The sequence below is a fragment of the Talpa europaea genome (assembly GCF_964194135.1).
Source record: "Talpa europaea genome assembly, chromosome: 7".
NCBI lineage: Eukaryota > Metazoa > Chordata > Mammalia > Eulipotyphla > Talpidae > Talpa > Talpa europaea.
Window position 1 is genome coordinate 85,919,886 of NC_140074.1, and position 12,648 is coordinate 85,932,533.

The following is a 12,648-nucleotide window of genomic DNA, read 5'->3' on the forward strand; positions in this document are numbered from 1 at the left end:
CCTGTTGGCCATTTGCATTTCTTGCAAAGAGAAAGTTCTTATCTACATGGGGAGGCGAGCACAGCTTTCACAAGGAAATGGCCTTTGAAATAGACCAGAAAGGATGGAAAGGTGTTCAACAAGTATTTGATTTGGAGGGCATTCCAAACAGAGTGACAATATGAACAAAAGTTTTTGAAGCCAGGAGTCTGTCAACACAGACTTTTTGACAGAATTGTCAATCTCATCACACATTTTTGGAATTCCACAGGGTATTCCATATTTATACTTATACAAGATTGGAAACAGAATTGCCTTCAAGGAGTTACATTCTGGTGAAGAGAATATTTAGAATAACTGATGCTATAAATAAGTGTATTTTATAAATGGTGAGAAAATGAGTGTTGGGCTTGCCAAAGTGGACAGGACTTGTGAGGTGATTCTGCGTTAATGGAAAGAAGCTTCTTTGACATGACGGGTTGAACAGGCAGTGATGTCATTCCCCTGGGAGAGACCTCGTTCTCATTGAAGACACCCTGTGACCCCTTCCTTGGTTAGCATATGGGGTTGTCATTCTCTGTCTGTCACGTCTTGTTCATCCCACCATTCCTGTGTGTGTACTTATATTCCAGCCTCTACACTACTTTCACTTCCCTGAGTGTGTTACTTTTTTGTGACTTCCATACCATCTCTCATTCTTTTCTTTCTTCCTAGAATTCTCTTCCTACTGTCTACCCAGTGAACACATCCCTTTATGATCCAGTTCAAATGTCTATTGCCTTTTTTAAAAATAAAGTATCATTCACATACGACAAAATTCAAAGTGTATTATGAAAATGTATTATTCAGTGGTCTTTAGTAAATTTACAAGCCCATGTAGCCACCGTCCCTTCTAATTCCAGAACATTTTCATCAAACCAGAGTAAAGCCCTATATTCATTAACAGTCACTCAACCATTTCCTTGACAATCATTACTTCACTTTCTGTCTCCTGAATTTGCCTATTTTGGACATTTCACATAAATGGAATCATATAACATATGGTCTTTTATCCCATATTTTCTTCACTTCACCTAATGTTTTCAATGTTTATCCATGGGGCAGCACCTTTAGTTCTTCATTCCTTTCCATGACAAGTGCTTTTGAAGATGATAGGATGCTCCCTGATGGTACTTAGTAGTAGGGCTTCTTACTTTAACAGGTAGCATCCTGGAAGAAAAATCAGAATTAAAGCATCCAGCTATTTGGCTCCCCTGGGCGTAAGCAAGAACCCTGCTGCTGGAATAGGAGAGGAAAATGCAGAGTGGCAAAGTGAGGTAGAAAAATCTACGGAAACTTAAACAGGCCAGGCCCAAGTAGGGGAAGTGATGATGAGAACTTCGCTATAACTTTGAGATTATAGTAGTGTTGCTGACAGGTTATGTCAGAATTATCTTTCAGATCACTTTCCCCTCCCATATTGCAATTTTCTTAGATGAGCTCTGTGAGTTGACAGTAAGTTGTTATTTATGGAGCACATACTAGGAATCAGCACCCAAATGCATTACCTCAATTAATTCTGACAGTAAGTGTACAGGTGTTTATGTTCTCACCATCTGCCTTGCACAGATACGGGAACTGAATCTCAGAGAAGTTACTTGCCCAAGATCTCTTAGCTAGCCTGTGGCAGGCCAGGATTCATACTCAGGTCTCTCTAAAGCTTCGTACCACACCATACATACATAGTAAAAGTAAGTACTTTTGGCAAATGTGGAAAGTGAGGCAAAATCAGCTTAAGTAACTTGCCTAAAAGCCAATGAACAGTAAGTCACTGCCCCCATGCTGCTACGCTCACATTGAGTATTGTCCTTACTTGATTGTGAGCTCTTCAGACATTCCTAGTCATCCTATTAGGTAATGTTCTTCAGCCTTTCTTGATCTGATACAGTTAAACAGCCAACCCAGTATTCCAGTCTGCTTTGCATATTCTCCTTGAAAACTGATGAATTGTCATTCTTGGGTCATAGTTTTCTTTTTCATAATGTACCCAAAGTCACATAGCTTTCTAATAGTGAAGACAGAAATAAAACCAAGTCTCCTGATTCTTGAAAAGATAGGTGTGTGAAGTGTTTTATAGAAATATGAAGGTTCTGTCTTTTGAATGTGAATTCTGTAAGTCTTTAGGAATTAGTATGTCTAATTATGGGCTCACTAGTGGATTAAAAAGAGAAAAGTTATGGTTTCTTTAAAAGATGTCATTAGTACCCTAGTCCTCTCCACTGTGCCCTTTCTTCTAAGGATACTCACATCACTAGGTTGAAAGAATCTTAAGTCTCTGTCCAAAATCAAACACATGCAACTTTTGCCCATTAATGGTAGTTTTAGAATAAAGCAGAAAGAAGAAACTGAACAAATTACATTTTCATACAGTTTGGCATGTAATTTCTATTAGGTCTCAGGATTGTGAACATGTACTAATTTGGGAGACTGCATAACTATTCCCCAAAGACATTTTGAAATAGCTCAAACAGTCCTCAAATCTGTTCTCATTTTCCTCAGTCATTAAAATGTAGATCTATTTCAGGAGGCCCACAGAACTCTGTGATTAACAAATCCTCTAGTTCACTTACCACCTATATTCAAAGCACATCTTTCTTTTTTTATTAAAAAAAAAATTGATCAGCACCAAATAAAGCACCTTTATTTTAGAAAATACAAATTCAAAAAAAGAAGAAAATTGAAATCACCCATGATTGCAATTAACATTTTTTTTCAGTCTTTTTGTGCACATATATTTTATATTTTATTTTTTTTTAAAGATATACTTATTTTTATACAAGAGCTGGGGTACAGGTCAGAGGCATGGGAGGGTGAAAAGATTCACCAGAGACAGAGCGGGGAGCAGAACAGGCAGACTGGCTGAAATACACTGCTGAGGGGAGCAGCGAGTGCGACAGGAGAGGTCTGCCACACCATATGGGAATCTCCCTGGCTGGCCGGGAATCGAACCTGCGCTCCAGAGGCTGTGGACAGCCTCACAGCACTGCATTCAACCTGCCACGCCACCAGGGAGGCCCTTTTTTATGCATATATATTTTAAATAAAGCAAGTCCATACTTTACAGACTCTTTTATAACCTGTTTATCTTTTCTATGTAGCAGGTTTTTTAATAGTTTTCCATGTCATTAATCTAAAAGTATGATATTTTTAGTGACTGCATAGTATTCTGTAGTACAGAGCATTTAATGTTAAAATCGTAACAATAGTTAACATTTGTCATGGAATTAGTACATGCCAGCCACTGTGCTAAGAGCATTCCACACATTATCTTTCAATAAATCTACAGACTATAGATATTATCTCCCAACTTGACAGATCAGAAACCTGAGGTTCAGTGAGGTGAGGTAACAATTTGCCCAGGTCACGCATCTGGCAGGTCACACAGACAATGTTAGAACTCATGACTGGCGGACTCCAGACTTCATCATATTAAGTACTGTAATCTACTGCTTCCCTTAAAACATTTGTATTCAGTTCACTTTTGATGGATTTTTAGGTTATTTCCAATTTTTCGTATTTATAAACAGTCTGGCAGTTGACAGACATGTGTGTGTATTTTGGAACATTCAGATTAATTGCCTTAAAGGGAATTGGAGAGGTCAAAAGCTATATAAAATGCTAACAAATTTTAAAGATATTTTCAAATTGCTTTTAAGTAAGATGGTACAAAACAACCTTCCCATTGGTCAGATAGTACAGGGGGGGAAATATACAGATAGGTATGTATGTATGTATGTATGTATGTATGTATCATAAAGTCTTTGTTTTTCTACTCTCCTTTCTGCATTTTCCCTTTGAAGGTAAGGAACATGTATCCCTGAGCAAAAAGGTGACAAGAGACACTCCTTCCTCCTCCTCTGCACCACCATCTCCACTCCCACATCATCCACATATGTACAACCTTATTCCATATATCAATTTAGCTTGCCCCAGTTTCCTCAGCTTAATTCACGTTCATTTAGGGTGGTAACACTCCTTTTGGAAAGCATCATGGTAAAATGGAAAAAACATGAACTTTGGAGTTAGACAAACCAGAGTCTAGATCTCAGCCGTGTTGACTCGTCATATATGCTCCATAAACTAGTCGCTAATTGTCCTCAAACCTGTCTTAACATCTATAAAGGAGGAGTATTAATATTTCCTTTCACTGTGTAATTCTGAACAGTAAGTTTATGTGAAAGTGCCAATCATAGTGTTTAGTACAATAGTAGGTTCTTGATAAACCTTACTCCTCAAGCAGTGCTTGGTCTAGTGCTGTACATGCAGAAGATACCTATAAATACAGCAAGTGCTTGTTGTATCAGTTAAAGTAACCCTCACAAGCTTTAGAATGTATGAGTGAGTCCATGCTTATATATATACCTGAGCAAAGGTTTTTGCTTGGGACCAAAGCCCAGCTGCCTAAACACTAACACTAGATTCCAATTGCCTGAAATGTTCCCAGAATCCAAATATCTGAGTCTGTGCTGTTTTTCTGTAGTCGAGTGATCAAAATGAATAGGTGAGAGTGGAAATTTTCAGTTAAGGAAAGTTAGTTTCCCGGGAGGCCACTTTTCAAGTTTCAGACAGCAGTAGAAAAAACCAAGTTCCATATTAAGCTCGTGTAGAACTCTGTTCTCTGATCTGTGAATTGGTCAGAATTATCTGCTAATGTGTGCTGTCTCTAGGAAGTGATTATTTCCCTGGCTGCCTCTGTGGGGTGTCCTCATCAACCGCACACTTCCTCCTTAGGCCCTGAGCCCCCACCCCACGTGTCTCCCTGTGGCTTACTGTGGGGTCTAGAGGCCCTCAGCATCGTTATCTCAATCCTTTCCTTGCTTGTTGTTTCTATCAAACCTATATCTTAGTACTTGTTTTTGTTCCAGTAGAACACAACCTGGTTCTCACCTAAGCCCTGAAATAAAAAGAAAAGCCATAAATTTGGGGTAGGGGGGTCGATAAATTTGAAGTCAAATGTGAGGTTTACCTGGAAAAGTTGGAGTCTTATTTTACTGATGACTTTTCATGATGTTTGTTCTTTCAGTGCAAGCATTCTCTTTGTTTCCTTTTTGAAGAGAACACTGCGTGATAACTATGTATTTCATTAGCATCTTGAGAAACAGCTTATTCCCTTGAACTGATGCCTGGTTAAGTGCTTTTTTTTTCATTCTTTTATTTTTTTTTTTTTTTAGCAAGTGTCTAGATAATAGCCTACTATAATGCTTGGGGTTTAGATAGAACAGGGTTGTCCCAATGCTACCATTTTACCAAGTGGGAAAGTTACTTAACTTTTTAAACTTTTTCACTTTCCTCAGATACAAGATCACTGAGAGAACTAAATGAGATCACATATGAATAATAAAGGAGGTGATGTCTACAAAACAAAGCAACCTACACATTGTAGGTCCTAATGTAGGTGTCGTGGGCCATTCAAGTCACAGCCCAAGCCCTGAGTCACCCAGGGTGGATAATGGAATGTATGAGCCATTGAGGCCATGACAGCTCGACAGAATCATGACTGATTATATTGTGCACTTTTTTTTTTGGTAAAGATTTATTTATTTATTTATACAAGCTCTGGGTACAGTCAGAAGCATGGGAGGGTGAGAGAATTCACCAGAGCCAGAGCAGGGAACAGAACAGGCAGACTGACGAAATACACTGCTGAGGGGAGCAGCAGGTGCGGCAGGAGAGGTGTGCACGCCATGTGGGACCCTCTCCGGCAGCCGGGGACCAAACCAGCACTGCAGAGGCTGCGGGCAGCCTCACAGCCCAGAGCTCAACTGCTGCGCCACTAGGGGAGGCCCTATATTGTGCACATTTTTAAAAAAATAGTAAAAGCAATATCAACTTTAATCATTCTCCAGAACTTTGTTTTCTTACTTCATTAATCTGATTTAAATTTAAAATCATGAATCCACTTGACTTCTGCTAATACTTCTGTTTAACTTGACCAATAGAGTCATAGCTAGCTGAAGTACTAAAACAAGTCAAGATCTTTTCACATTTATTCTGAATGTGGACACGCACTGACATGACCAGTGGTGATCAGGAGTCGTAAAATTATGCACGTACAGACTAACCAGCAGGAACTTGAAAAAGGCCCACAATCCATGCTCTGTCTCGCTTCAGAGTTGCTTTGTAACCAACGACAGGGCATGTTACCATCTTGCTTTATGGTCTTCTATTAATGGAGAACTGTAATGTTTAGATAATCATTTATAAACTTTGTGAGATGTTGAAATACAAAATGCTGCCAACCTAGGAAACAATAGTCCCTACTATGGGAGAGCTGTGTACCAGCGGGAAGATGGGCATTGAGCTCCCTGCCCCATTCACTGTGTTTACTCAGTACATTCTGCTCCAAGTCTTACCACAGAACTGGGGAAAGAGGATGAGGTGCAGACATTAACAGCACCTGTCAATTTCGGCCTCACCCTCTGAGCTCATTTAAAATCACCTCGGATGTTCATTGTTTGGATGGGTCAAATCTCTAAAATCAGATGGAAAAAGAAGCCTCTGGAGTAAGATAAAAGATAATGATAAATACATTGCACATAACCAAAGCATTAGGATATAAAGTAAGTTCATAGTAGACTTTTCTACCGTTCTTTCATTGTTTGTTTCTATTTTTTCCCCAGTCAAAAAGTAAAGACCTTTTTCTATGTGGAACCTCATTGTGAAACTTTGCATAAGACTGTACTGTCTTATCTTGGTTTTCTCATCTTCAAAGTGGAGATGGAGGTTCCTTCTGCTTTTTCCCCCCTGTGGCTCTGTGCTTGCATGTACCTAAATCTTTGAGAATATAAGTATCTGCTGATTTGAAGACACATTAGGACAAAACAAAGAGTCATTTGAGCTTCCCAGGAACTTGGGAATCATCCACATACAATATGGTTCCCTTAAACCAGTTCTCTCAGCACTGACTTTTTCTTTTCCCCAAGAGCTCTATAAAAATAGGGTTTTCTTGCCAGAGACAGCAAGGCCTCAAAACTACTGCCCTCCTTCTATGAATATGTTATATATGGTTTGTGTTTGGCTTAGGATCTTTTTAACAGACAGCCCAGCTCCATCCGGGGAAGCTGACTCAGCAGACCTCCTCTAGCACATTCTCATTCTTTTCAGGATCAGAGTGCCCATCCGCTGCCAGCTTCCGGGCAGCCTGGGTGCTGCTGTTGCCTCTCTTCTTCTGTATATATGCAAAGGGGAAGTGACAGTACAGCTTTGCCTTTATCTCCATTTTCCAGGGGCCAATACTGCTAAGTACCACTTATTCAAAAAAGTGTGTATAGCCAGTTTATCGTAGATGTTTTCCAGAGCATTTTCCCTAACTCTCCTCAGATTGTTAGAGTTTGAGCCAAACAGGGCTCTCATTTTGGTTCATGGCCTGGTCAAGGACCATACCAGTCTTCTCAGTAGTTCATGTCTTTCCCACATCTGGCATCCACCCCAGTCCCTGTGCCTTTTCCCGCCCCGTTCCCCATGTCACTGCCTTCTGACCTGCCTGTCAGTTTTGCCAGAGATCCTCTCTCCTTTTCCCTTGAGCTTTTAGGAATAAAATTCTGTTCTATTATAGAAAATGTCAATGTGTACAAAAGTAAAGAAAATAGTGTCATCAACTTCATAGACCCATCACCCAACTTCTCAAATCTTGTTTCATCTCCTCCTCCCAACCCCTGATTATGTTGAAGCAATATATCATTTCTAGTTTCCTTTGTAAAAAATCCCTCAACTCTTCCCAGCTTACTCAAGAGAAAGGTATAAATCAGCTCTCACCCAGATTTCATTTTGTTTAGCCCAGCCACCTCTCTGGTCTCCCAAGCCGCCATTCTGTTCAGAAGTAGATGGCCCTCCCTGATCTCCTCAATCCCTTCCTGGGGGAACAGTTGACAGATGATTAGGATCCTCAATTCATATGTTTGGTGCCTGAGAACATGGCCTCTTAGCTGGGAAGGAAAGACTGTCTGAAGCCCGAAGGGGACAGAATGGGAAAAGATGCCTGTGTCACACCTCAGTGTCAGGGATAAGGTGGGCATCCTCATTTTTATTCACAATCAGTCACTTCTCATAAGGCATGACAACCCCCCCCCCCCCACAAAGGGGCCCATTGCCCCTTGTGATAACAAGCCTAATTCCCCACCTCCACGGCCCCCCCCCCCCCGCTACCTCTCTTCAAAGGGGTAAGGTTGTTGTCCTCTGAGGGGTCTAACTGATTGTCTGGCCTGTCTCCATTTCAGATGCAGTGGCAGAATGTGGAACATGTGGGTGACCAGAGTCCCTATGTCACCTCTGTCATTCTTCACATTAAACAGAACGTCCCCATCATCCGTGACAACCTGGCATCTACACGGAAATACTTCACTCAGTTCTGCATTAAATTTGCAAAGTAAGTCCTGGAACATGTTCATCACTAGATTATTTTGAATGTGTACTAACCACCAACATGCTCACAGCCCAGGTGTTGCCACTATCCAGCTGGGACTTATTCTGGGAACTGCAGGCAAACTGATTTTTTTGTTCCCAGAAGAAGCATAATAATAAAACTAAGTCTGCTACTTAAAATTACATATCTAACAGTAACAGCAATACAGTTGTCAAGCACATCAAGGCAAACATAAATGAGTTGAGGGGCCCTCTTATTTTCAATTACATGAACATAATCATGCCCCGCCTCTCCCGGGTTTGGATGAGTAACATTATTTTTCAGTGATTTCCTGTATGCGCTTTGCCTCTCCAACTAGATCATAAGGTTTTTAAGGATAGGAACCATCAGTTCTGTTTCTTTTACATCTTTTCTTCCTCCTTCCCTATGGTACTTATTACTGTGACTGCCAGAATTTATCTACTTGTGGACATACTTGAGTTCAGGGAAAGCACTAGAAATTAGGAAGAGCAAGTCAGGGAGCTCCATTGCCAAAGTGGATGGAGTGAACACTGAGCTGCGTGTTTGCCTGCCACATCCTCGTGTGTGGCCATTTCTGGCTTGAGTTTTGAAGCGAGAAAATAGTTTGGGCCTGTGCCAGTCAGTCAGCATCTGGCTGTAGCACAGTTTCCCCTGAGACCAGACAGTGCAGAGGGTCAGTGCCTCCTCTGACCAATTATCAAACAAGCATTTTGGCAAACTTCTCAGAGAAGGCCTTCAGGAAGGTCGGCCCAGTCCAAAGCTACCGTATTAAGGTTGTTCTCATCCAAGTCCCAAAGGGTGATTAAGGACTCCAAGTTTCTGTCTTCCCCAAATCTCTCCCAGTTTGTATTCAATTAAGATTTTTCCCTCTCCCTCACAAAGAAATCCCTAAGGAACAACAATTATGGAGTAGCTTGTGGCATAAGCTCCAGTTTCCAGTTTGTCAAGAAAGGATAGACTGCGCTCTCCTGGGAGGCATCAACGTCTGCAATGTGGCCAATGAACCAGGAGCTGACATTCCCTTTGCTCTCTGGGTGCTCATTAGTGTGTGTGAAAAGCGGTGCTGATAAATCACATCGTGACCCTCCCCGTAACCCCTGGTAGAAACAGTGTCTCTGTAAAAATTTACTGTGACCAAAAATCTCCAGTGTGGTCACACAGGGGCCTGACTGAACTGAAGTTAAAGTGAATAAGGAGTCCATTTACTTAGCCTGTCCACATCAGCCTCACATCCTGTCAGAGTCCTGTAATTTTATTACTAAGGCCACTTTGGGTGAGCTGGGAATAGGATGCCCATCTCTCACATCTGGAAGAGTTTAACCTGTGATCTAGAAAGTGGTTTTCTGATTTAATCCATGGTACCCCTCTCATCCTTGTAAAATCCCAGCTGAAGACTAGCAACCTCAGAGATAGGAGGTGTAGAAGACCCTTCCTAGCCAAGAGCAATAGCTGCTACCACCCCAGGGCCTGGAGAAGCCCGTGGCAGTTACCCATCACATTGCCAGGACTTCTCCAAAGACATGTCTGTGGCCCACGTATTTTCCCACCACACCCACTGAAGACTAACACACAGCTGAAAGATACAGCTGAAATCTACTCTAATGTAAAGTAACTTAGGTTATAAACTGTGTGTAGCATGGCAATTAGGCATGAATTCTATCTCACATTACTTCACTTTGGAGCACTGAAGAATCCCTTCTAAATCGTCCTTTGTTCTCCTTCTCCTGATTAGTAGGCCTTTCCTCAAATCTGATCATTGAAATTTAACTTCCTTTCTTATCCTGCTAATGCAAAGCCAAAGCTATGTCCTTATATTTCCATTTTGTCCCTGAAGCAACAACCCCCTTTCCTGTTTAGACATCAAGATCACCCCACACAACCACCATTGAAACTGCACTTTGAACCACAAGGGATGTTCCTCATCCTCTAAGCTACTTCTTCATTCAATAATCTGTTCATTGTGAAGTCAGGTGTATACTTGATAACACATTGGTAAAGTGCTGATATCACACTGGCATGCAAAAAGTGGTAGCTGCTACCTTTATTATTTATTATTTAACATGCATTCCTTTGAGGCACAGAATTAAGTGCTTTGGCTTAATAGGATGGCCCCTATCTTCATTTGCCTTAGAGTCTAGCGGCAGGAAATAGACATGTAAGCAAATAAGTATAATAAAGTAGCTTAGATGTTAGCATGGAGATCTATGGACTTCATGTAGAGTATGGTGGAGGTGACTGAAGAAAGGCTTCAAAGGAGAGTTGTCCTTGAGAGATGTGTGTGTGCTTACCCACGAGGCCATAAGGATGGACATTCCAGGCAGAGGGAGTAATGTAAGCAAAGGCATAGAGGCATTAAATAGCCTGCAAAATTATGAAATCTACAAGCAACTCACCAGGTTGAAGCATAAGGTGCCAGGGCTCAGCACAATGAGGCTGGGGGCAGAGAATCAAGATAACTAAGGAAGTCTTTTTCTGTTGCCATTACAAGAGTTTTAATCACGGGAGGGTCTTGATCATATTTATATTTGAAATAAGCTCTCGGCAGCAGGTAGAGTAGAAAGAATAATGCTGAAGGTAGGGAGACTAGTTAGGAAATAATTGAAAGGCCTCAAGTGAGAAAATAAGGATAGCAGCAGTGAGGATGGTCAGGAGGGACAGACATGGGTATCAAGGGAAGGACTGGTAGCACAATGGATGCTGGTATGAAAGGGGAGGGAGCTGTCTGGTTTCTGACTAAGGTGGGTGGGTAGATGAGATCTAGTCCACTGAGACTGGATCCTGAAGTGCGGCTGAGTCTTGGATGTGCTGGGGTTGAGGTGCCAGTGGGTCATTCCATTGAGAAGACCGGTGAGTCATTGGACAGTAGAGTGATCACAAGTGTACAAGAAAAGATGTAGAGAATTCAAAGAGAATAGAGGTCACAAGCCTGAGAGCAGCAGGTTGCTCTCAGGAGGAGAGAAGTTTGCTCACCTGTTTTTATCTCAACCTACAAATCCTGGATCTGGCTTTGATTATAGGTATTTCTAGTCCCCATATCTTCAGTTCTATACTAGTACAACCATCTTCCTCTACTCAGAACTCTGCAATTTTTTCTTAAAAACCCTATAAGCCTAATTTACATTCTCCTAATTTACATTTTTCTTTCCCCCCAACCAGTACCATCAGACCCCCTGACCCAGGTTGCCCTTCCATCCCGAGCAGATATTTTTGGAGATCATATATTTAGTTCCTTGATCTAACAGCTACTCCCTGAGCAACTATTTCCTTTTGTTGCATTTGAGACCCCATACCTACGTTGTATATATTCCACAATTATATCTGCTAGGATGTTTCCTGCTACTAGTAATGGAAACCCTGGCATAAAGTGATGTATACAGAAGTTGGATTTTTTTTTAATGTTTCTAATAAGTAGAAGTCCAAAAATGGTTGGTTTAGTGGTTCAGCAGTGTCATGAGGGATCCAGGTTCTCAGCTTCATCCTTAGAATGGAGATAAAATGGCAGCTCTAGATGTGACATCCACACACAAGGAGACCCTGAAGAAGAAGAGCAATAATCTTAACCCTATAATCTTAACCCTAGCCCCACAATGAAGTCCTTCCCTCCAGCTGAGCAGGTGGGTTGACCTTGTGTCCCCTATCAGGACCAACAACAGTCCCCAAGGAACTGCTGGTCCATGGCTAATTAGAATTTATCTTTGTATTAATAGTTTAAGAGGAATCAACTGCTCCCTACCCCATCCAAGGCCATGTATACCGAAATAAATCCAGGCTTTGGAAAGAATAAAAAGGCTGGTAGGTGACCGTATGGCCTACTTTGATTCTGTTTTTCCATAGAAGGAAGAGGAGCCCTAGGAAAAGAGTTTGTGCAGTTCTTTACCAAAGAGAGAATGAGTCTGATTTGCCATTTCTTTTGTATCCACAGCTCCTTCATTCCCAAGTTCATCACCCACCTCTTCAAGTGCAAGCCAATTAGCATGGTGGGAGCAGAACAGGTGAGATGAAATTAGTATAGGACTTTTTCCTTATTGCTTTTGTCATAGAACTTTCTCATATAGATTTACTATAGAGAAATAAATTTGCTGATTTCCCGTCTGGGTCAGAATGATGACCTGGCATCTTAATTCATTAATCCATTTATTGAAAACTCTTCTCCTTAGCACCTACTAATTACCAGGCATTTTTCTAGGTGCAGGGTATATCACAGCGAACAGAACAGAGAAGATCTCGCCTTCATTTTGCTAGTAAGA

At 41.3% G+C, this 12,648-nt stretch overlaps 1 protein-coding gene across 2 annotated transcripts in view; it reads left to right on the plus strand.

The window, feature by feature from the left end:
• Nucleotides 1–12,648, plus strand: part of VPS53 (VPS53 subunit of GARP complex) — a gene marked incomplete at both ends in the record, with an annotated part of 136,436 nt that overhangs the window by 112,616 nt on the left and 11,172 nt on the right. The window contains 2 exons of one of the 2 annotated variants that reach the window (XM_084237193.1): nt 8,235–8,383; nt 12,324–12,393. In XM_084237193.1, coding sequence (XP_084093319.1) covers nt 8,235–8,383; nt 12,324–12,393 — 219 coding nt within the window. Of the gene's footprint in view, nt 1–8,234; nt 8,384–12,323; nt 12,403–12,648 lie in introns of those variants that run through there. The other variant, XM_084237194.1, reaches the window with a different exon arrangement.